Below are 25,997 nucleotides of genomic sequence, written 5' to 3' on the forward strand. Positions count from 1 at the left end.
TTGAAAATCTCCTCTGTGAGAGTCAGTACAAGGTTCCATAAATAGTAACTCTGTGAAACTCAGTTCATGGTGTTATTCCACAAGGGCCACAAAACAGGAGATAGCAGTATGACATCTGGATACTGTGTTCCTCGGTTCCTTGCAGGTATTTCATGCACTTCCACAATGTTATCTAGTGAACAAAATATGAGCTTACAAAAAACTGGGGCCAGCTTAGCGAATGGACTGACTTCCTAGCAGACAGACTACAGCAGTTATTGTTAATGTTGAGAAATATTCAAATGTGAATGTATCTTTCGGTGTACCACAAGGGGTGTTGTAGGAGGGAGTCTGTGAAGTGAGTAATAAACCTCTCATTTCTGCCACCTCCTCCTAGGCAGCTAGGACAATGTTCCAAAAGACACTACACGTTCTAAGCACGCAGTAAGGTAAGTTTTCTTCCACAGTCTGTTTTTTCTCCACCAATGCATTTTCAATGAGGCTGAAGTCTGGTGCTGGAGTACTCCAGACAAGATGTAAGCTTTCATTCTGTTCTGAAAACCAGTCCTGCCCCATAGCTGACATGTACACTAAAGACTGATCCTGCTAGAAAAAGATTAATCCATCAGGACACACTGATGAGACCATAAAATCGCACATAATATATTGGGCAGCATCAAATCAGCCATCTATCCGGCAAAGCATCCCAAGTTCACAGGAACACATTGAACCAAAAACTGCTGCAGACACACAGCTACTGTGAGATGACTTTGGACATGTTTGGATTTAAAACAGGCACCATGTGGATTATATGCTCTTCCTGGACCATAGCTCACTGTGTAAAATACTGATTCATCAAAAAATGTTACATTCAGACAGCCACAACAGGCATTTTCCTCAGCAAATGCTAATTAGTAGAGTCCATTATCATCATGGAGCCCTTTTTTAATGGTCACATATTTGCTACGTAGTCCATCCTCCCGAAGCCAGTGCCAAACCATTTCATCTGACCGTTTCAACCACACCATGTTAAGGGGAAAAAAAAGATTTTGTTGTGATGTGTTTAGAAGTTCATACCCTGGACTGATGTTGTTACACATGGATGACCAGTTTCCACATGCCTACTGGATTTTTCAAGAATCATGTCATTTTATTCATTGTTACACAATGTGCTCTGCAATGCCATACCATTCCCCAGTCTCTGATGCTATCAAATTCTCTTCCTCCACAGTAGCAATGATGTGTACTTGAGGATGAGGCATGGCTCATGAATAAAGCAATTGGACTACAGGCAAGAGGGTTCAGGTATCTGACTTTGTACTGAGTTCTGTCATTGACTATTACAGAAGGAATGGTACAACAGCAGACATAATTCACTAAGTTGGACTGTTAGTCATTGGGGCACACAACTGCCTTTGCTATATGCCCAAGGCTATCACATGCAAAGATAGCTATCAGCAATACAGGTGCGCCTGGAAGATTACCAAATTTTTGGTCCACTGGTGACAGTACCTTGGGAAGAACGAACATAAACTCTCTTGACGACAACATCAACACACCAGTTTGTTTTTGAGGGAGCCTCCTGCAGATACCATGGAAATGTGCAACGCTATATTTGCCACAAGAGATGCCAGTCTCACTGACAGAAGGGCGAGTATTGCCATCAACAGCACTGCAATCATGGGCATTACTTTGCATCTGTGAAAAATGTGCCCACCGAGTCCTGAGCAGATATACTTCTGTTGGTATGTCTTTAGGATGCCACCCAGTTGCTATGCAGCAGTTCAGTTTGCTGAGGCAAACAAGGATCTACTCATCGCAGCAGCCAAGCAGCCAGCAGTTGGATTCACCATATGAACATGAAGATCACACCTCTGCAGCCACAACAAACTGCCAGCCAACAGCTATGAGTCTCATCATCTCTGACATTGGCCTCCATGAACTCTGGGCAACAGGGCTTGGTATTTACTGATTTTGTTTAAGGACACTTGTCCTCCTCCTAGTCTGTCCACACTTAGGCTTGTGCTATGAGGTCTGAACAGGACATATTGCTTCAAGATTTTGTATCTTTATCAAAAACTCTAAGAGAGAGCCATTTAGTGTCAAGTATAGATCAAGACAATTAATTCACTGTGTTCCATTTATCTTGCATCTTGCAACACCAGACGACTTTAGTTGTCAATCATTTTGTTTGTACTGATCAAAATAAAGCACCTTTGGTTTTATAGCTACCTGAGAATCTCATCTTGTGTTGCGCACCCACATAAGGTCACTATATTTCTGGCAATGAGGATAGAAGGTTTCAAAGTTTTCATCACTACAGTTAATGGTAACCAGTTTTAAATGCAACAGACAATATTTCTGGCAGTTTCGAGTACAGTCAGTGCTACCAGGGCATTTTTCCAAAACTTGGTGCAATTGGTAGTGTCATTACCAGTGACACTAATTATGTTTTCTCATTCCATTCCGGCAAAACAGCAACATGAATTGTTGATGCAACTACTTCTTTTTGTGCAGCAACTTCGCGAAAACACGAGCTCATTCTGAACAAGTTGTCCCGCCTGGATGTGGTCCTACACTAGGCAAGTATGATGTTGGCCCTGCCATTTCAAGCATTCAATGAGGAAATGGAACCATAGTGAGCCTTTATTACACGGCTGGAGCACCACTTTGTGGCCTGCAATATTCGGGGTGACAATCGCCAACGTGTCTTTTTACTAGCTTACTCACTTGCAAAAGCCTATCAAACCCTGCAACAAAGTAACCAAGGTGTAAATCCTTGTACCCTACCATATGATTTACTACAGGCCCAACTAAATGCCTATTATGCTTCATGCAGCAATTTTCGTGTGCATATTCAACCTTCAGAAGCGTCTTTCATGACACTACAGGACTCTCTACCAGTCTTTATTTTGTGTACACAAACTCGAAACCCTAAGCACTTCAGCTGCCTCAGGGTTGATATTCACCCTTTAGGCACAACAAATTTACAAATTTCTGCTACAAGGTGTTCTCACACTACTCACTTAAGATACTTCAATTACCCTGTGGCATCATTTCAGGCAACTTATTCTTTTCAGGACAGATTACCTCATAATCATTTTCCGTATTAATTACAAAACTGCTTCTTGTGACCAACATGCATGTAAGCTTCGTAGACTCCTCCACTCCTATCTATATTGGCATTGCTCCACTATCCGCTGACTCACCTGACCATCTGTCGTGCGTCAGTGAGCAGGTCTCTCAAAGGTTTTTGACTACAGGAATGATATCTTGATAGCACTATCACTCCTGTCTGCAGATGATGCTCCGCCCACACCTCCAATTGAACTGCCGACCTTACGGGATTCTCTTTTTTAGGATGTGGATCCAGCAATGAGCAAGTGTCATACGTTTGACTCGAATAGCCTTCCGAAACTGCACAGCATACTGGTGCACCCTTCTCACATGTTAGTGGCATTAATTTCAGTGATAAATGGTGGTAAGATGACACCTTCATGTATTGATACTACATTTCAAGGACTGCAGCAGGTGCTTCACAGTACTGAGGATGAGGGAGAATATTCTTTGATAGTGGTAAGCAGCTCTCATGGCACAGGGCCATGTCTTGTCTCTGCCTCCTTCAGTCAGCATCCATCAAATGGACCACAGACATTGTGTCTGGACCAGCCAGGTTCTGACGGATATACAATGTATTGCCAGCATCTCACAGTACAGTTTCAAGAATCCACTCTCCATGCATCAGTCTCTGCAAGTTCCAGGCCTAGCTATCACATGACATCACAACCTGGATACACTATCCAGTGACCTGCACTTGTCTGGTCTCTCATGTGTTGCTCTGCAGAGCCATGTACACTTCTCACATCAATCAGTTGGTCTTCATCCGAGAGTGGGAAGATGTATCATGCTCTTGCACTGTTTTCAGACAGGTGAGACCATCATGCCACAGAGTCCACTACCTGCGACACACCAGCATGGTCGACTCTCCAAAATTCTTCAGCTTGGTGGAAATCCTATCAAGTCTGGGACCTCTTGGATCACGCAGGGTCACCACCGTTCCTCACTGGAATAACCTACGAGGGCCACTAGCAGGACTTCCCTGGCTCTGTTGTTGCTCCCTCGTGGAAGTTCACATGTAAAAAGGTGACCTGTGATGAACCACATCTCCATTGCTGACAGAGATCGGTCTTTCCATAATGACAATATTTTCTCCTTCTTCTCTTTCTTATTCTCTTTGCAGATCTGCTCCAGATAGTTCCATCCATGCCTGCTCCAATTCTTGCTGCTACACAGAAGCTATCCACTGGTATCTGGAAGATTATGCCTGACCTTGGGTCCAGGACCCTGAGGACAAGGACACAGTCACTGGACAACATCTATGATGACTCAAGGTGCTTCCTCCAAGTGGACACTCCATTGGCTTTACAGTCTCCATCATCATGATGACACTGCCATATCTTCCCGGGGGGCAGGGGCAGGGGCAGGGGCAGGGGCAGGGGCAGGGGCAGGGGCAGGGGCAGGGGCAGGGGCAGGGGCAGGGGCAGGGGCAGGGGCAGGGGCAGGGGCAGGGGCAGGGGCAGGGGCAGGGGCAGGGGCAGGGGAAGGGGAAGGGGAAGGGGAAGGGGCAGGGGCAGGGGAAGGGGCAGGGGCAGGGGCAGGGGCAGGGGCAGGGGCTGTCATCACCCAACATCAAAACAGCTCTGTCATCTCTCCCCTACAGGAGGAAGAATGCTATGTATCCAGACTATTATCTGCTTGCTGGCAACACTACCTCAGGGAGATCAAACATAAACTTTCTAGAAGACACCATCAACACACTGATTTATTATTGAGGGAACCTACAGCAGCTGCCACAGAAATGTGTGCTGCTAGATTCGTCTTGCAAAGTGCCAGTCTCACTGACAGCAGCACGAGAATCACCATCAACAGCGTCACAATCAGTTTGCAGCCACGAGCAACATGCCCACCAAGAGATGAGCAGAAGTCCTTCCAGTGCAAGTGATATTACACAGTCCACTCACATTAGTGTGACCAGGGTATACATTAGACATTAACAGCACTCACACATGGCAGGTGGTAGCACTAGAAGTGGAGTGTATATATAGTGTATTGGAGTGCCATGGAAAACAGTGTAATCATTGCCATCATGCAGAAATGGATGGATTTACCTGATGTCCAAAAGGGCATGATCGTCGACTTTCGGGCCAAGGGTGGAAGCATTTCTGAAACGGCTAAGTTTGTAAACCGTTCGCATGCACTATCATTAAAGTATACCATGTACGATCAAATGGCGCTATCCAAAATCGATACTGAGGTAAATGTGGTGAACAACAGGCCATAAACAACAGGGGCGAACAATGTCTACAGAGATGTGTATAGGTAAACAAATATGCAACTGTTGAGCATCTGACCATCCAGATGAACCAAGGGGGCTACAAACACTGTCTCCTCAATGACCTTTCAGTGGATGTTGCTGCATATGGGCCTCTACAGCAGGCACCTGGTTCATGCACCCATTCTGACCGTTGTTCATCAGTGATGCAGACTAGAATTTGCATGCCAATACTGCAACTGGACATCCACTGAGTAGCAACAGGTGGCCTTTTCATTCAGATGACTCACATTTTATGCCCCATCGGACAGATGGCAAACACCTTGCAACAATCACTGCAAGGGTCCAGGACTATGGAGAGAGTGTTATGGTCTGGGGAATGTTTTTGTGTTATTCTCCGAGTGTTCTTGTCATTTTGGAAGACACGATGGAACAACACAAGTATGTTTCTACCCTTGGGGAGCATGTCCATCCATGGATGCAATTTATTTTTTCCTTGACACAATGGCATCTACCAGCAGGACAATCCAAGGTATCACTCAGTGCAAACTGTACATGGATGGTTTGAAGAGCACTACGATGTGTTTACTGTATCCCCTGCTGGTGATGTTTCTTCACAGAAAATACTGCAGCAAATTAGCATATATTTATAAAGTTCACTTAATATACCAATAATCATTATGATTCCATAACACATTGAAACCTATCACTTCTACAAAGCACTGTACTGTACTGTTCTGTTGCGAAATGCCCTTGCTGGCCGTGCATGACACAGTCAACTCTAATTGTATTAATGTTAGACAAAGATCTGCCAAAAAATGGCACATCACTCACTGGAAATGAAAACAACTGAAAAAATAAAATAATAATTTAAAAAAAAGTCAAAACTACCACAAATTCAATGTACGAGTATGTAGAATCATCACATTGTTTGAACAAGATTTAGATCACTCAAAAAGAGATCAGAGTCAACAATCATCATGTTTTCAGTATTTTATTGCTTTCAGTGGAACAGCTGACACAGAAATTGTAGTCATTACCAACTGACCAGGAAGTCATCAGTTCAACTCCCCGCACTTACCGTTTTGCCAAGTGTGATAGTTAAGAGTATTTAATAAAACTGAAGAGTAAATTAACTTAGTGCAATAAGTACAGACTAATATTGTTTATAGGTAAGAATAATAGAACATGCACTGATAGTAAAACATAATGCATATGGTTTTACAGAATCATTCAGGCAGACTCTTACCATCTACTTAATACTGTCAGATGCATTTTCATGAATGTAATCCAAGTTTCTTTTCTGGCAACTACTAGGCAAAATAAATGTGCATGCACAAAAGTATCTTTCACTCAGTATGCATATTGCAGAAGATGTGTGTGTTTTAAATGATTTTACAACAATTTCCAACCAAGACATTATCATGACAACATTCAAAGAGCCTGCCTGAATTACAATACGAAACAATATGTGTTATGATTATCTATGTTTTCAAAACCTAAGCCTCATGATCTGCGCCCTTTAACAAGAGCTACTTTTGAGAGGTCCCCAAACAGTGTGTTAAAGTGCACTGAATCGGTGGGTAGTCAAATGTGGTCTGCCCTTGCCAGAATTCATTAAAATGTTGTTGTTGTTGTTGTTGTTGTTGCTGCTGCTGCTCATCATCTTCTTCTTCTTCTTCTTCTTCTTCTCCTCCTCCTCCTTCCTTCCTTCCTTCCTTCCTCTTTTTCCTTTTTCCTTTTTCTGTTGTCTTCAGTCCAAAAACTGGTTTAATGCAGCTCTCCTTTGTAAGCCTCTTCATCTCTGAATAAATACTGCAGCCTGCATCCATTTGAACCTGCTTACTGTATCCATGCCTAGTTCAATCTCTACAATTTCTACTTCCCAAACTTCCTTCCAAAACTTAATTGATGACTTCATGATTTCTCAGAATCCTATCTACCAATCCCTTCTTTTAGTAAAGTTGAGACACAAATTACTTTTCTCCCCAATTTTGTTTAGTACTTTCTCATTAAATACATCAGAGCTGGTCATGGTGTGCCAAGCTTCGTGTAGGCTGCATGTGCAGCCTGCATGCGGGCCAAGGCTCAGGCTGTCTTGGCTTTGCTCAGTTCTTCTTGAAAGTACCCAATACAGTGCAACATGTGGTTTAGTACTGTGGTGTGGCATTTATCAGGCGGTGCAACTCTCTTCAGTTCAGCAGAATCAGTACTGTTTACCCTTTGCTATTTGTTTGTGGTATGAAGGGCGTTCACAGTTCCAGTGGCTGTTGGCACAAAAAGAAGCAATCCAGCAATCTATCATCATTTAAAAATGAATGGGAATGACAGAAGAGAGGGATAAGAATTCTCTGTACATATTATTCAGTCACATAAGTGATGGGTACTGCAAATTTGCTATTAAATGACATTACAATACCATGCAGAAAGAATTTAAGGATTTAGTTGTCAATGAAAGAGCAACAACTTACAATGATCAACAGATGTGAAATACTGTTATACACATCAATAAGCACTTTGTGCTAAATTTGCAGGCATGCAGTACATGAAGAATTTGGTGGTACGGATAGCAGACTTTCCGAAGTTGCATGCATTATTCCACTGTTGGTTGCAAAAGTTTTTGATGGAACTACACAAAGTGTACGGAGACTTTATATACTGCTGCAAAGTATGTTGGTTAAGGGAATGATTTTTCACTTTTAAACTCACTACTATTGAATTTAAGGAGGAAAAAATATTGCACGAACAAAACTTAGTACAACCAGAATGGATTGCAAACCTCGTATTTTAAGTGGACGCAACAGCACACTGCGCACAGAAGGGCACTGCAAGGTGAGAAACAACTTCTGATTTGATTGAGAAGCATTTAAAAAGAAAATTGCATTGTAGAAGGGACACATTCTGATGAACACAGGCCAGTTCCTTAAGGTCACCTGCATCAAAGAAAATGTGAGGTTTGAAGAATTCATTGGGGCTTTGAAAAAATTACGAGGATAGTATCCTAAACGTTTTGAGGACACTGCCAATCTTACCTCCATTTTTGGGACTGTTTGCCATTTCAGTTGAAAGTGCCCCTGTGCACATGCAGGTGTAACTGATTGATCCCATTTTAAAGGTGTATCCTTTTACATTAAAACTGTCTAGGATGTCTACACTGCTTTTGTCAGGTAGTTTCCATGTCTCCACAATGAGGCTGCAAAAGTGCTACAATATTTTGATCAACATGTGTGTGTGTGTGAAAGATCTTTTTCAGTTATGAAACTAAATAAGTCATGATTACATGGCAACTTGAGTGCAAAAATCTGGAACTGTCCAAGTCTGTCCATATGCTGACAGTTTGTACCAGATAAAAATTATATCATGTCTTCAACACACGAAAAATAATTAAATAATACCGAAAATTTGCTTTATCTGTAATCTATGTTGTTGAGAAACATGAAATATAAAACCAAGTCATATTCAGTCTGACTGCATTGCCATTTAAATGTGGCACATTCGCAGTTCCCCCTCAGATAGCGTTGTGTGGTGGTGCGGGAAGTGTGCAGTGAGGATCAGGCTATGGCACTCCTGCCAGTGCATGGTTCACAAACAAAATTCTTGGCCACCCCAGAATTACATGATTTATCCATCTAATTTTCAGCGTTCTTCTGCAACACAGCATTTCAAAAGTGGCTATTCTCTTCTAGACTGAAGAGCTTACAGTCTACATTTCACTTCCGTACAAGGCTACACTTCAAATATCTTCAAGGAAAACTTCCTAAGACATGTTAAGAAATTCCTCTTTTTCCAGAAATTCTTTCCTTGTTATATCCAGTCTGCATTTTATATCCTCTCTACGGTATTTCAGCTATCATCAGTTACTTTGGTGCCCAAATAACAAAACCCATCTACTATTGTTAGTTTATTTTTACCAATCTAATTCCCTCAGCAACACCTGATTTCATTTAACTGCATTCCGTTACCTTGTTTTGCTTTTGTTGGTATTTATCTTATGTCCCCCTTTTAAGGCACTGTCCGTTCAGTAAAATAATCATAAGAAAACCTTAGTGTTCCTCCTCCTGCCATTGAGTAGACTGAATAATCAACCTTTAACGTTCTTCACCTTTCTGCCATGACATAAAGGGATTAATTTATTATTATAATTTTTGAATAAGTCAGAGTAATCCCACATTGGTATGCTAACAACAAATGTACCCAGCGGTTTTATCAAAGTTGCCGTAAAAAGGGCCCCCAGCTGATTTACAGCTTGAAAACTGTAATATGCAGTTGTCTTCCATGTAGTACACGCCTTTAGTGGCATGAGAAAAAAAAGAAAAAAATTGCTGCAACTTAATATGCAATCGAACCTCTGCTCCTTTGTGTAGAAAATCAACAAGCTGACCATTCAGCTAGAGTGATGACTAGAAAACATTTCCCTGTTAAGGGACTATGTTGTGTATCTATGGCTAATAGCACCATACTACTACTACTTCTTGTGCCTTTTTTTTTCTTTTTTTTTTCAGAAAAGCATTTGTGTCTTCTTGGAACATGTCTAGAATACAGGCAGGAGCACTTTTGTATAATATTTCAAGTAGTGATTTCTTCCCCATGTTATCAATGTAATGTAAAAATGACATGTTGCATTTCGCTCACATCATTGCTGTAGCAGACTTTGACTCTCGCTGTGATTTACCACCACCACTTTTCATGTTGTCATATGCACATATTCATGGATTGCCTTGCACAGGGCAGATTTCTAAATTAATGGAAAGTTGCAAATAGGATAAAAGAAGAGCCCAACAAAATCTTACACACCAATGAATCTGTGAGGCACACTCATTACGATGTTGGAGAAAGGTCTCTCTGGAACACTAACTGCTGTGAGCAATGTAAGCTTACTCAAGTACTTGCTAAAAAAGCTATGTTGATGCCATAATGGTATTTAACAGAATGTAGCTATCATCACTGCTCACAAAGATGATGAACATCAACTATTACTGGCAATTATATAAATGTTGGTTAGAATATTGTAAGGACAGATAGGTAATCTTGCTATTTTCTCTAACATCAAGCATGAAAAGGACCCCAGCTCTGGGACATCAACTACAGCTTGACACACTAAAAAGAAAACAAGAACTGTATTATCTATATAGACAACCTGCTTCTTCTGGCACATGGAAACATACACAACTCTGGATCAAAACAGCCTACCACAGAACAGAGCAGTGCAACTATATAAAACTTTAAGTATTACTTTATAAACCAACTTACCTAGTCCTGGCCTTGAATAAGGATAAATTAGGTAACTGTTCATAGACAGACTACCAGCAGATAACTAAGGCTGGGCTTACATGAATATGACTATTTTCACACTTACGAAGTTGCAGCAGATATCAAGAACAAATTTTTAACATCTAAAATACTGTGTTTGGTTCAGTGCAATTTCATAATACTTATAGATGCAGTAAATCTGTGGTGGGGTGTGGCTGTAGATTTTGCTCCCACAAATTGAAGTTAATTATTTTAGCCAAATGAGTAAACCAATTATACTTAAGTTTTCTTCATGAGCACTCTGAAGGTTGTGATGGGAATTGTGCCTTTATATTCCCAAAGAAGGTTTAAAACAGTTGAATACATTTCCTAAGATGGGAAAATAAGCAAAAAGTCCTAGAAATTCTTGATTTCGTCACACAATTTTAAAATAATCATAAATTTTATGTCAAAGGAATGACAAAGAAGGTGTGAGTAATACATCCTCTGGAAAGAATTTATGTCTGACATTCACAAAAGACTAAATCTGAAACAAAGCGAGGTGGTGAAGTGGTTACAACACTGGTCTAACATTTGGGAAAAGTGTGGTACAAATCTTTATCTGGTTATCCACATTTAGGTTTTCTGTGGTTTCTTCAAATCAATTGAAATGAAAGGCAGGACAGATCCTTTGAAAACAAAATGGCAGATGCCTTCCCCATCCTTGTCTGATCTAAGTTTTTGCTCCATTTCTAATGGCCTAACTGTCAATAGGACGTTACACTCTACTCTTCCTTCTCTTGATAAGAAATCTGGGAATTTCTTCAGCTCTTCTTAGGTATGATGCATCAATTAATTCTGCATAGTCCACATCCAAGACACATTCACAGTATTTACTGTAGAGCAAATACTGACTGTGTCTGCAGTAGTGCCCCGGGTGTATCAAAGCAAATCCTCTGGGACCAGTAATTAAAATAAAGTACAGTGTGGAATATCAACACTGTAAGGAAAAGATAGATTGTTACTTACTGTGAAGATGACCAGTGAAGTTGCAGACAGGCACAATGGAAAGACAGTATCTTTCAGCCACAGCCTCCATCAGAAAAAGTAAGAAACACACACATATTCATCACATCACATCACGCACACATGACCGCCGCCACCTCCAGCACATTGAACCGAGCTACCAGAGGTGGCAGTCATGTGTGCATGATGTGTGCTTTGTTGTGTGAATGAATGCTTGTGTGTTTATCTTTCTTTTTCTGATGAAGGCTGTGGGTGAAAGCTAATGTGGCAATGTCTTTTAATTGTGCCTGTCTGCAACTTCACGTCATCTTCGTGGTAAGCAGCAATCTATCTTTTCCTTACACATAATGGAATCAGCAACACATGTAATAATCACTGATGGTCACAGGAAAATCCACAGGCTACAGTGGAAATCAGTTTCCAAGACCATTTTTAATCAATATTTGAGACAGCATGACCAGTAACATTTTGATAGGTCCAGTCATTTTAGAAGAGCAAATGAGTTAGCAAAATTACCCACATTTGTTGGAAAAATCATTTAATGAACACTTGGAGGATGTTCCTTTGGCAAAGTGAACTACACCATACTTCCAGCACAATGGAGGCACTCCACACTTTACCAGATGTGGGAGGGAACATCTCAATTGCACTTACGCTAATCATTGGATTGGTCACAACAGTACAATTACCTGTCCACCAAGACTGGCAGACAGTGCTGCCCTCATTAGGGAATGTGCAGAGGCACTCAGACAAGCAATATAACATTTTCTCCCAAGAGTGCACAAATGCACTGAGGTTGACAGTGGAATATTCGAAGATAAGCTTGCACAGGATAGAGTAGCATGGAGAGCTGCATCAAACCAGTCTCAGGACTGAAGACCACAACAACAACAACAACAACAACAACAAGTTAAAAATACGTATTTTTCAATTGATACTTACTAAAATGCATGTTGTAATGCTTACTAACTGTTGTACATGTATACATGTCTGTACCTGACAATGTATTAAATAATACAGGAAATGAATAACAATGTAAACTGAATACGTTCTGTTTCAGAAACCCTTCGGAGTAGGGCACATGTCCATATGAATTTTTTGCTTCTATGATTTTTTCCTGTCATCCCTGAATATTGTCCATTCCTCCTGGGACACACTGTATGCAATTAAATCTGCACTGGCAGAAAAAGACAACAGAATGAATCCAGTAAATTCCATAATAGACTAACTGTATAAACTTCCTTCTCCCCAGCACACTGTTAACTTATACAGTACTATTTACCATAGAGTCTGAAGGATTTTAATACAGTGTAATGGACTGCTACAAGCTACAACTACGGTCCCCTTCCCCTTACAAGGTGCCAAACTGCTATGTGCTTAAAAAAAAAAAAAAAAAAGGTTACATAAGCAAGTATGCATTTGTAGTTACCATAATTGTCATTTACAGTTTCCACTGTCTGGAGCACATATTAACTCCCTAATTATCTCCTCTCCCATATCTCTTCATGTTGCATATACTTCAAAATATCTAATGTATACAAGGAGGCAGATGCAGCACAAAACTGCATGGGCATATTACCAATTCCACTACTACATAAATAAACATTATAAGCTGCAAAGATTACAAACCTATATCCCAATTTATGAGGCAAAATACTTTTGTTGGTTCTTTTAGTACAACACGGTTTAATTACTTAGTTTCAATTTACTACTCTGTCCAACGTTGTCTAATATGTTACTAACATCAGTGAGTTATCATGAGGCTGAGACAGTTTTAGTGGTTAACAAGTCATGTTTGTACTGAACAAGTTCACAGTGGTGATGAATGTGAGAGTGGACATTGCAATTAGCAAGTAATAATGGCAATTTTTATAGCCACTAGAAAATGAAATTTTCTGATTGGTGCGAAAAAAATTTTCTTGTCATTCAACCTACATTTTTGAAATACCTGTTCACAACTTTTCCAACATAACAGTCTGTTTTAAATGAAAGTACTTACCTTCTCATTGCGTATGTCATCTGGATGGATAGATGCTGGTTTTTCCATTGCAACAAGACTAAGGATTTGTAGTAAATGATTCTGCATAACATCACGAATTATTCCAAACTCATCAAAGTAGCCACCTCTTCCCTGTGTGCCAAATGGCTCCTTGAAGCTTATCAAGACAGAAGCAACACATTCCCTGTTCCAAGTAGGACTGAAAATTTTATTGCCAAACCTGTTGACAGAAGTGAAAAAAGAATGAAAAGTATTCGCCATTTTGCAATCTGTATTTTACAGATGAGTCAAACAATTATAAAAATTTCCAGGCAAACAATTAAAACATAAAAAATAACCACTGCTAATAGATATTCTACTACAAAAAAGGTTTTTAAAAAGTAATTTAAAATTCAGGGCCAAAACAGCTGCACAATGAAGCAATTATTGTACAGAAGTGCGTAACTTGTAGTACATAATTAGTAGTGGTGACAAATGGTTAAAATCTGTGACAAACTGAATCACAGCACTGGTGCAAAACTAGTATTTTATGCAGGCATCATGAGTTAATAGATACTTCTGTGTTATGCCATCAAATCAAAGAGAAGTGAGCATGTCCAAAATTAATTTTAAATAGGACTTGTATACACAACTATGTCCTGTTTTGTTTTCTTCCTCACAGTTGGCTTTCGCAGAAGGGGAAGTCTTTCCTTCTCATCCCATCCGGTAAGTCTCCTCTGACCCCGGGTTCTGGGCAACACTTCCGAACTCTCACCATTTCCTAAATCTCACCCGTCCTTTTCCTTCATCCCTCTTCTTTCACTTGCACCCTTCTGTCAGGAGAAGGAGCCACTGGTTCCGAAAGCTTGCAAATTTCACTAACTTTATATGTGTGTCCTGTCGACACTATGTGAGTACATTTTTTTATCTATCCAATTACATCATATCTTCCAAAATTGATTATTTTTGTTGATCTATTAGACTGTCACAGTTGTGATGTATAATTGCAGAGTGTGACATTCTGTTTAGCTTTGCACCTTTCCTAGTATCCTCATGTGATGTATTTTTCTTTAAGATTATGGCTAATTGTTTGTTATGTAATGGGAATGGATTATGCATGGCACTAGAAAGTGATTAACCACCTGGAGAGACATCTGCTAGTCACTGGTCTTTGAGAATTACACACATGCAGAGACATAGGTTGGGCAGAAAAAAAGCAGTGAGCTGTGGCACACACAGTCAAAGAATAAATGACACCAATAAAGGAAAAATAATAATAAAGTGATCATCATGATCTCACAACCAATATTATGGTATGCTGTTGAATTATAACTGTACAAATGGAAAAGCATCTTTCACTGTCCTTTTAGTGGTGAGGAAAGCAGTCTTTCTAACTGATGGAAACTGCTCAAGTTCAAACACCAATTTCAAAGTGGTAATGTATTCAGCTTTTTAAAACAATCTCCACTGATTAAAGTGTGGGTGACTGCTGAGCATGATTTTTGCTGAATCTTAATAGTGAATATCAGATTGTAAATTACCCCTGAATAGACAATAGGAATTTTGATTCAGTTGATAAAGTGGTACAATTGTTTTTATTTTTATCCATTTTCAAGATCCAAATATCACCCAGTGAATTAAATGTAGATTCATTTCGCAACTTGTGGCTCAGTAAGCCATGTCACATTGTAAAGATTCAGAGTAGTAAATTTTCCCTGAGTCTGTGAAGATTCTAAAAAAATAGTGTATTAATTTTTCTTGTAAAAGTTGCTTGACCTCACCCAATTTTTGTTATTTTATTTACAGGAATGTTGGTCATTTAATGTATACAAATGTCTTTCTTCTATCTGGAAACAAAGAACCTTGAATGAGATCATATAAAGAACTTCCCATTTCTTATTTGAATATCATTCTATAAAACTGGTCACAGGCTTATTAACAGCAAAGTGAAATAGCAATTACTTTATTAACAACCACTATGTGCCTGATTAATCTTTGACAGCAAAAGCTAATCAAAAAGGTTTTTCAAAAGTGTTTTAACATTAGCACCTGTGTGAGAAAACTGAAGTGCGTTTTCATAGGTTGGGTATTTTGTGATAATTTATTTACTTATCATATGGCATACATTAAGAGATTTTAACCACAAGAATAGTTATCCATATACAAATATTACTAAATTACTACATATAAATGTTTCGTCACAGCTCTGCAGCATAATATAACAGAGCTGACAATAGCTACAGGCGAATATCAAGGTCTATTATATAGTTCATTATACCATTTGCCATTGCCAGGAAATCTTCGAAAGGACCCTTGTATCCATGTGTAATGTGAGCAACTGTCTGTCATTCCCCACCACAGTCACAAGATGGTGGTGAAGATTTGCCCCACTTGTGGAAAGTGTCTGCACATCTTCCATGGCTCGTTTGGATGTGATTCAGGGTAGTACAAATTGCCTGAGATTGGTCAAATCCAGAGGGTTTCTCCTGGCTGCAGGACAGTTTTATGCAATGTGGAGGACAGTTCTGTTGCCAACACTGTTTCCATTCACTGATGGCATTGAATTAATTCTCAGTTAAGAATTATGACTGTGATAAAAGGCCATTATAACAATTTTCAGAAGGACGAGTACAATTTATTGTCGGATTCTGAGCGGATGGGGAAATTGACTGAGCTTAAGAAGAGCGATCTGACGATACTAGATGAATCTGTCGTAGTTGCTGTTGTCACGAGAGATCTGCGACTTTCTTTCCCCATGTCTCTCATCTAACTGATTTAACATTTTATGGAGCACTGTTTTCAGTTTTTCAGGACGACAACAATAATAGCCCAGCGGTACGTACAGTTATAAGATTGCGCTTAATATAGCGAGAGCAAACATCAGAGATGAAAATTTAAGTAACTGTTTGCGTTTGTCTGTATGTAGAAATTTTGTTCCACACCACCTGTGATAATTAAATAAAACGCATCGTAGGTAATAGGTACTCTTTCAAAACACTACATCTTTCAAGCACTCCTACTAATCTTATTCCTTCATTCAATAAAGCAAGCTAGGAAACAAAATCCATTGCACAGGAAGGAGCGGACAGAAGGTATGGTGGAGAGGGGAGATAAGTGGGTGGCCAGCTTGCCCCTGTGTGCACGCAGAACACCTGTTAACTGCACGCGTGCAAGTGCACCGCACACGTGCAGGATTCCTGCCCGCCCCTGGTTTAAGTTGTACATCTATCTTTTTCACATATGGACACAGACGAACAGTGCTCTGCTGCTGAGTGCACCAATCCGAATACTGATACTGAGAGTGTCTGCTGACAATCCCCAACTAGTGCCACTCATGGACAATGTTATCTATGCTCTTGTGATTAGCAGGTGTTTGCATCAAGGGCTGTTTAAAAGAGCATGTCCTGTCTAATATGAGTCCAAGATATTCTGGATGTGTGTTATGATGAAGTTTGACTCCGTCAACATAGACATCAAGGGTTCTGTGTGCAAATCTACTGGACAGGTGGAAACATGCAACTTCTGTTTTATTTGAGTTAGTTTGTAACCTCCACTGATGGAAGTATTGGCTTATGGTGTCTAGATCAGAAGGTAGTATTTCTTTAGTTATTTTGAAAGTTTTGTGTTGGGTAGCTATTGCCCAGTCACCCACATAGGCAAATTATGTGAACTGTTTTGAAGAAATATCAGATATACATTAATTTTACATGTTCTTCCACCTAACATGTTGTGAATTAGTTTTGTTGTCCATCTGCATGGAACACAAGGTGAAATGAATTTGTCAAAAGACATGGTTCGTTTCAGGGTCCTCCAACTATAAACTTAAAACACATTATTAAGACATTTGATAAAAATAAAACTATGCAACCAATTGCAATTATGGCTAAAGCCTGTTAGACTTTCATCTGTTATCTCTCTCTGTTCCTATTATCCAGCACAGAAAGGAAAGAACAAATGTTTCCAGATTTGAATGAGATTGAACAGTCCATGCATTTATTAAAAAAATTAAAAGGAAAATGTATTAATCCATTCATGAACAGCAAATAATTGCTTGGCAATACGGTTACAGAACACACCTAAAATATCAATGATGTGTCATGATAAAGCATCACTGATGCTTTAAGATGAGGAAGAAAATACAGTAAAAACATTCATTTGCACAGACTTGAAAGAAGTTAAAGAATTACATACATATTAAATAACACTGATTGAAACAAAATTGACCCTTGCTAATAAACAGGAGAACTGTCCATCACAGAAAATGCTGAAAACTGTGATTTTGATGGAACAATCAGCTGCTGTCACATGCACATCTCCCACGTACTTTGCTATTTCATTACATATGAGTGTGTGAGAGGAGCAGACATGTTTAACGACCAGTTGAATCCAACATAAAGTGGTGTTCACAATAAAACAGTGCATTTACACTGTGAAGAACAATTTGTGCAGAATGTGTGCTGAACTGTTTGCACAATAGTTTAAGACTATAAATGTTTTGACAAAACCTCCAGCAAAGCCTGAAACACAAAACTTAAGTGGAAAAATGACATAAAATGGGCTCTTTAAATTAATAAAAAACCGTAACTTTCAAAAAACTGTAAATATTCTCCAGGACAGTTTTGTTTTGCCCACCTTGCATGACATGGTGACTGTGCTAACAGCATCCAAAGACTGGGAAAAATATCTCTCAATTTTTTGATTATTGGTTGACAAATTATGTTAAAACAGCATTACAATTAAATTTGCAAAAACACACATTGTTGTAGTGAAATCAAAGTCTGAAGATATATTATAAAGGAGAAGAATGACCCAAACAAGATTCTTGCAGTTACAGATGGTTCAGTATTTAGAAATAAAAAACAATGAAAAGTTTTCCTTGACTCTGTTGATTTGTGCCATGTTGGACCCTGAACTGTAAAGCTGTGACCAGATTACTGCAAAGTAAAACTGAGTGACTGTGGGATGAGAAATGTCTGGAGCAATTTATGCCAATTACAAAAGAAATTATGTACCTCATATTAATTGGACACACACATTCAACAACAGCTTTCTATTTAACAATAGATGCATGTGGATATAGGATCAATTGTGAAGTGTTCCAATAATGGCATTAAGATGATAAATTGTATCGAAAGGCTATTGCTTTTGTGATTTCATAGCTGTCTTGACATACTCTCACACTTTGAAGCTTCTGATGAAATGTAAAATCACACAGTAGGCTGATACATTGGGCCTTCTGTTTACAAGACTTAAATTTTAAAACAGACTATAGGATAACAGAGGATAATTCTGCATCTGATGCAGTGTTGAGACTACCAATAAGCATGAACAATGAGCTGTAACGTAGAGGACATGAGACAGTGTTTAAGGTTTCTATTTAATTATGAACAATAATTAAATATACTGTGAATAACACATCAGAAAAACAAAGGAAAGACCCACGACTCACAGCAGCTGAGCACTGCAAGTAATAAAGAGGAATGTAGAAAATTGTGACCATTTATCTGGGTGTCTTCATTTAATAAAAACTAATTTGATATACTGAGATTGAGACTTTGTATTCAAACAGATATGGTGCAAAACCTGTGGCAGATATGGTAATTTTAGCCAAAATAAATGTATGTATCATATTGCAAAATTTTATTTTTGCAAGGAAATCAACAAATAAGGGGGAATGAAAATGGTAAAAACTACTGTAATTTATCAAAAAACAAAGACACTGCTGAAGGCTTAAACGTCTTAATGAAATGCATCTTCTCATTTCTAGTGGATCAGTCCCTCCAACCAATCACCTAGTGCATCTCATCCTACATAAAACATACCATCCAATACGCGGGGAGTCACAAATCCATTCACAAAGCTACTCACAACCCTTCAAGTTACATACACTGTGACCTCTCTCTGTCCCAGCTCACATACATACAATGTCTCCTTTGTACATGATCTTCCTTTATAAGCAGCAGAGTTTCTGCCTTTTTGTAGTCATGGCTTGCAATCAGATCACCACATAGGCCAATTGGATACTCAATTCAATTCTTGTTTCCCTGGCCTTCAGAAATAAGAACTAAAACTACTACAAATCTTTAATCCTACAATCACCATACTGAACTCAGTCTTTATTATTCTTGCACCTGCACTTACACATTCCCTTTATTTCCCTCTTTCTTCCATTCTCTTTCTTTTCTCCTCATGCCCCCCCCTCCCCACCAGTCACCACCCATTTACTCTATTTATTAAGTTAACAATTTTCCCCTTGTGTTCTTTCTATTCTTCTTTCTATATCAGCCCCTATTTCTTACTTGATTCCTTCCTTCCATCATTTCCTTTTCACTGCTTGCTTTCTAAGTTATGAGTTACCCAAGAAAATTATGCCATAAGCAATAATGAGTGGTAATATGCACAGCATGATGAAATGTTGATTTGTTTACTTGCAAATCTAGCAATTATACGATAAGCAAAACTTGTTGAACTTGTTGTTTGAGTATCTCAGTTGTATGTTTCTTCCAGTTCACGTTTTCATCAGTATCTACATCTAAAAATATGGAACATTCTATTATATTTAATTACTCCTCTCCCTGTACTACACTAATTGACAGTGTTATTCTACTTCTTGTGCTTAACTTTAATATCCTTTTTTCCCAAACTGAGTGACCTCTCAGCCTCTATGACATCTTTTACTAAATCTTTACTTCTTTGCACTTCATGGATCCCGTTTAACACAGGTTCTACAATGTCCAGTCACATTAATATGACCACCTGTCAAAAACCTGAATAACCACCTTTTTGTACCATGGGACATGCATGGAGAGTCAGTGTCATTCTGGAAGGTACCAAGAAGGATGTGGAGCTATGCTGACTCTATTGCCATGGCCACCTGCTAGCTGAGGATCCATGACACAAACAGCCTGAACAATGTGGTCCCACAGATTCTCAATTGGGTTTAAATCAGCGTAGCTTGGTGGTGAGGGAAGTACAGTAACCTCATCCTAGAGCTCTTAGAACCACAAATGTACATTGCAAGCCGTTTGACACATTACATTGCCCTGCTGGTAAATGGCATCATGCCAAGGAGAAATGGACCACATGTAGGGATGGACATGGTCTCCAAAGGTAGATGCATACTTGTTTTGATTCACTGTGCCTTCCAGAATGATGAGATCACCCGGAGAATACCACAAACACGTTCCCCAGACCATAACGCTCCCTCCTAGTTACAGGGTGTTTGCTTTCAGACGTTCCCCATCCAACACACCAATGGCCATTTGTCCAACAGAGCATAAAACATTACTCATCTGATAAGACAACCTGTTGTCACCGAGTGGATTTCCAGTTGTGGTGTTGGGGTGCAAATTTCGGCCTTCGGCACCAGTAAACAGCAGTCAGCGTGGGTGCAGTTGATGCAGGGGCCCATATGCAGCAATGTTTGCTGAACAATCATTGAGGAGATACTGTTGTTGCCCCTTGGTTAATCTGTGTGGTCAGTTACTCAATAGTTGCACATCTGTTCACACACACACACACACACACACATCTCTGCAGCTGTCATGCACCCATCATCTATGGTCCATGGTGCACCAGAGCTGCCTCGACACCAGTTTTGGATATTGTCATTTTCTTATGCTTGGGAAAGAACAGTTTACAGACTTAGCCATTTCGGAAGTGGTTCCACCCTTGGCCTGAAAGCCAGTGATCATGATCATGCCCTTTTGGACGTCAGATACATTGTTCAGTTTCCACATTACGACAATGGCTGCGCTGTTTTCCGCATTCACCTGACACACTTTATATACCCTCTGCTGCTAGTGCTGCCACCTTTTGTCTGTGATTGGGTTGTTGTATGTTAATGTCAAACATAGGCGGTGATCACATTAATGTGACTGTACTGTGTAAATGACCCATTTTCCCCCCCTCTCACCTTTTCCTTCATTCCCATTCCTTTCCTCTTTTCTCACTTGAAATGGGAAACTGTGATCCTGACAGTTTGAAGTACTCTATATATTTATTTGTATGTCTTTCTATTGGCTGTAATGGGAGCTGCACCTCCTGAAGATATGTGATATCTTTATTAAATTGTAATATTTGCATATATGTGAATAAAAAAAGGGTTTTTTCACTCCCTCAGATTTATTTCACCCAAATATTCAAATTGTTAATATTCAGTAGTGAATTCAGTGTAGCGAAGATATGGTAATGGTATATGGTACAGTGTGTGTGTCAGACACCTAATGCACAGTTCTGGAGTTCAATCTCAAGTCAGTCCTAATATTATTTTCTGTCACTTATCACTCATTTCACCTCTGACAGTTTGAATGTTAATGTATAAAATGCCAACCTGCATCACAAGTTGGAGTCTACATTGAACTATGTGACACCAACAGCTTTCTGGGAATGTCAGTTCAAAGGACACAAGTGCTGCTAGAGTGACTACAGCACGCATCTGGGATAACGCCTTGCCTCTGCTGTGAGAATTCTCTAAGTCTGTTATGAGTCTCTGACGTCATCCAGTGTACACATTGCTATTTGAATAATGATCCTGGTAAGACATCAGTCAGTCTGCAACATGCCATGCCATCGAACATATCATGTTCATTGCTGGCATCCTACGATCTACAAAACAGTTGTAGACGTTGAGACTTATTATAACACGCACGTTGATCCCACCAAAACAATCGATGTTCTACATGGACCAACAGTTTTCCATGCTGGATGTCTCGATTTTTCACTGACTGACATTGCTGTCGAAGTTGGTCAAGCTTGGCTGACTGCCAATATTGTTCATATCCATTCTGCACTACGCTCTTTGGCAATGGGTTTGGAGAACTTTCCTGCCTATGATGTAATCACTTATTCTACTAGTAAAGCACCTTCATGTTCGAATCAATCTTCAGGTTGGTGACAGCTTTATTTTATATTATACAGTGGAAATTATTTTCTGTCAAACATTACATTAAACTTGTCACGATAACATGCTGATAAAACCCATGATAGAAAAACATATGTCTTTCAGAGCAATTTTTGTACTATTTATTTTACTTACGTCTCATTTGGCAAACACAAAGAAGCGTTTTGTAAAGATCTGGTGACAATACAAGTCACACACACCAGATAAAACAGTGTTTCAAAACATACCTTAATGTCATCAAATTCTGCACCATTTCTTTCCCCAGGTAATGGTCAATTCGGTAGATCTGCTCCTCCTTGAATAGTGATGCCAAATGGTCTGACAATCGTTTTGAGCTGTCAGCATCTCGACCAAATGGTTTTTCTATAATTATTCTTGTCCATCCTCTGAAAAAGATATTCAAATGAACTCAGTGAGCAACATGATGTTTTCCTGCAAAATACACCAGTTCTAAGAAACATGCTTTATTTTTATTTATTGTTCACATTTACAGCTTTAAATGCTGTTTTAACTGTTAACCACAGATTTTTTAAAGGAAAGATAAAATAGTTTGATAGGGTCAGTCAATGCAAGTATGAGACTAGAATCATAGATTGTATTCTGATAAATTTTGAAAAATGTAGTTTATTAATACATTACGTCTATTTTGTCTATCATACATTGGTCAAACTACAGATAAATCTTATGTATGTCAAACAAAAAACTCACTTCACGGCCATGCATGAATTTCTGATGTGAACAGTTACATCTTCAAAAACTGATGGTGGAAGTGCTAGATAAAACAGTCTGTTTGCTGAAGTGCCATTCTCACAGGTCATCAGTTCCTGGTTTAAGAGTTCAAAATCACGCCTTGAATCGTAACTGCCTGCTATGTATTTGTTATGTGCCCAAAACTCTTCATACTTCTCTTTCTCTCCTTCTTTAACCTGAAACAATTTATGAAAATATAATTAATAATAAATAGCACATCCACACATTATTTTCTATATTCAGTTTATTCTCATAGTGACAGTAACAAACACACACTCAACGAATCAATGTTATTTCAGAACTAACCTGTCTTATTTTCAAGAAAGTGATAAAGGCTTCTATAACGGTAAAATGTGCGCAGATGTGGATGATAGTTTCTTGATTACCAATACAATAATAAAACAAAATAAAAACACCACATCAAAAAAAATTTTCTGTGAGCAATAGCATGAAATAAGTTTAATGAAAATATTCTAATCTAAATGAATATTTATATTGTTATGTTGTTGTCAATATATTAGATGATGTTTGGTTTGTGGGGTGTTCAATTGTGCGGTCATCAGCACCCGTACAAATTCCCAATCTGTACAAAGTCCAATCTAGCCACTTTCACAAATAATAATGGAATGATGAGGACGACACAAACACCCAGTCTCCAGGCACACAAAATCCCCAAACACCCAGTCTCCAGGCACACAAAATCCCCAACCCAGCTGGGAATTGAACTCGTGACCCTGTGATCGAGAGGCAGCAACACTAGCTAGCCACTAGACCACAAGCTGCAGACATCAATACATCAGAACCACTGAATTAATACAAAGTAATATGTACTCAGCTAAGGGATAAAACCAACTTTATTACAGACTACATAAAATAATTCAGTCCTTTATAAAACTTCACTCATGGGTATATGCCATAAATAGTAATTTAGCACAAACAATTTGCTTTGGCATGATAACAAAAACAACAGTTGCATTATGTGTAACAGATATTAATGTAATTAGCTCTGAAGAAATTTATATAAGTCAGGGGTATTAGGACAGAAACTTCTCTTTTATAAAAATTGCATAAAATCAGCATGTGCCATACCACAGTAACCAACAGAATAATTTTGTTGCTTATTAACAAATGATAATGTATTTTGAGCCAGACGAATGAGAGAGAGAAAAAAGTGGATAAAAATTCACTTGACACCTTCCTAAGAGATAGTCTCTATTCCTTCCAAACTAAGTACGGAAGTGTAGACCAGATGTAGCTTACATTCAAAGAAATAGTATCAAAGGCAGTTGAGTGACTTATACAAAATAAATTAATAAGAGATAGACCTGATCTCCTATGGTAGACAACATAGGTCAGAACACTGTTGCAGAAGCAACAAAATAAGAATGCTACATTTAAAAGAATGTAAAATCTCCATGACTGGTGATGTTTTACAGAAGCTTGAAACCCAGAATGGACTACAATGTGGGAAGCCTTCAGTATCTTCCACAACAAAACACTGTCTCAATGACAAAGACGTGTTTGAATAGCGATAACATCACGTTCAGAAAAACTCTCCAGACCAGGGACATTACTAACATCACTGTGTCCTCTAACAATTACTACAGTAAGCCAACCATTACCATGAGGGAAAAAAGTATCATTCAGTTCTAAACTAAAACTAAAATTCCATCCTACAAAAACTATAGGACCATCAAGAATAGCAAGAGAAGCAACAGATTTAACAGGTGTTTTATTCTTCTTATCAGCAGTGGTAGTAGTCAGCACTATATTATCAACAGACTTATATACAGTATGTCTTGAACAGCGACGAAACCTTCTACATGGAGACATATTGGTGTTCAATGCAGATGCCTGTGCAGCAGCCCAACCCAGCGACCCAGACCCCTCTGGATAGCAAAAAGTAAAATTATCCTCCCATGAAAGACAGTGTGAGGTGAGTTCTTGAGCTTCCAAAATTTCTCACTCAGTCAACAGCAGAATTACAGTAAATTGCAAAACCTACCAAATCCATACAGAAAACTCACTACACGGAAGCATGCATTGACTCAATCAGTCGCAACAACACAACAATTCTTATGTTCACAACTTTTTTTTTTCTTTTTGGTAAGAAACTGACAACATCTATGCATTGTTCTCAAATGAAATGAGTCCAGTTACAGGCAGCTACTGTGTCAAGAAAATCACAGCTCAAGCTATATTAGGGAGCAGTCTTTTGAACACAGCGTTTTGGCCCAAGCTATACTCAGGCTTGGTTGCCAAAGTGTAATATGACTTTGAATTCCATCTTTTTGGTTCTACAATGTAAAATTTCATCCTCATATGATTAAATTCTGCATATTCAGTGAGTTATAAAATAAAGCTAAATAATGTTTACAAAAGAAATACTTATGGCCCCATAATGTTGTATGAAGGGGAAACTAAAAATGTGAAACAGAAAAAAGTCAGCCCAATTGAGAAAATCCTGTTAGATATCAACAAAAATTACCAACATTAATACTCCACAAAGTGAATAAACAGGCTTTGAACTATAAAGAAAGGCTTATTAGATTTGATGTCATTTACAATCGTTTCTTTGTTTACAAAATACATGTGACCACATTAATGGATTTATTTCATCACTTTCATGCATTCTATTTTTTGGTGTACACTGGCATAACTAAAAGTGAGCCAAAGATGTTCTGAAAACTACATTTTTTGACTTTGTTATGTAAAGTGTAGTCTAGGGCCTGCAGAGGAATGCGAGAAATCTTCCACACTACCCTAAGATTGGCTGATTGAATCAACTTTTACAGCCTAGA

The 25,997-nt window shown here is 38.9% G+C and overlaps 1 protein-coding gene across 4 annotated transcripts in view; it reads right to left on the minus strand.

The window, feature by feature from the left end:
- LOC126470008 (glucose-6-phosphate 1-dehydrogenase) overlaps window positions 1–25,997 on the minus strand; it is a 304,403-nt gene that overhangs the window by 22,282 nt on the left and 256,124 nt on the right. For all 4 annotated transcript variants that reach the window (XM_050097482.1, XM_050097481.1, XM_050097484.1 and 1 more), the window contains 3 exons: window positions 23,155–23,372; window positions 22,674–22,832; window positions 13,566–13,785 (listed from right to left, as the gene is read on the minus strand). In XM_050097482.1, the coding sequence (XP_049953439.1) occupies window positions 13,566–13,785; window positions 22,674–22,832; window positions 23,155–23,372 (597 nt within the window). The remainder of the gene's footprint in view (window positions 1–13,565; window positions 13,786–22,673; window positions 22,833–23,154; window positions 23,373–25,997) is intronic.

This window comes from Schistocerca serialis, chromosome 3 (genome assembly GCF_023864345.2).
Source record: "Schistocerca serialis cubense isolate TAMUIC-IGC-003099 chromosome 3, iqSchSeri2.2, whole genome shotgun sequence".
NCBI classification, from domain to species: domain Eukaryota; kingdom Metazoa; phylum Arthropoda; class Insecta; order Orthoptera; family Acrididae; genus Schistocerca; species Schistocerca serialis.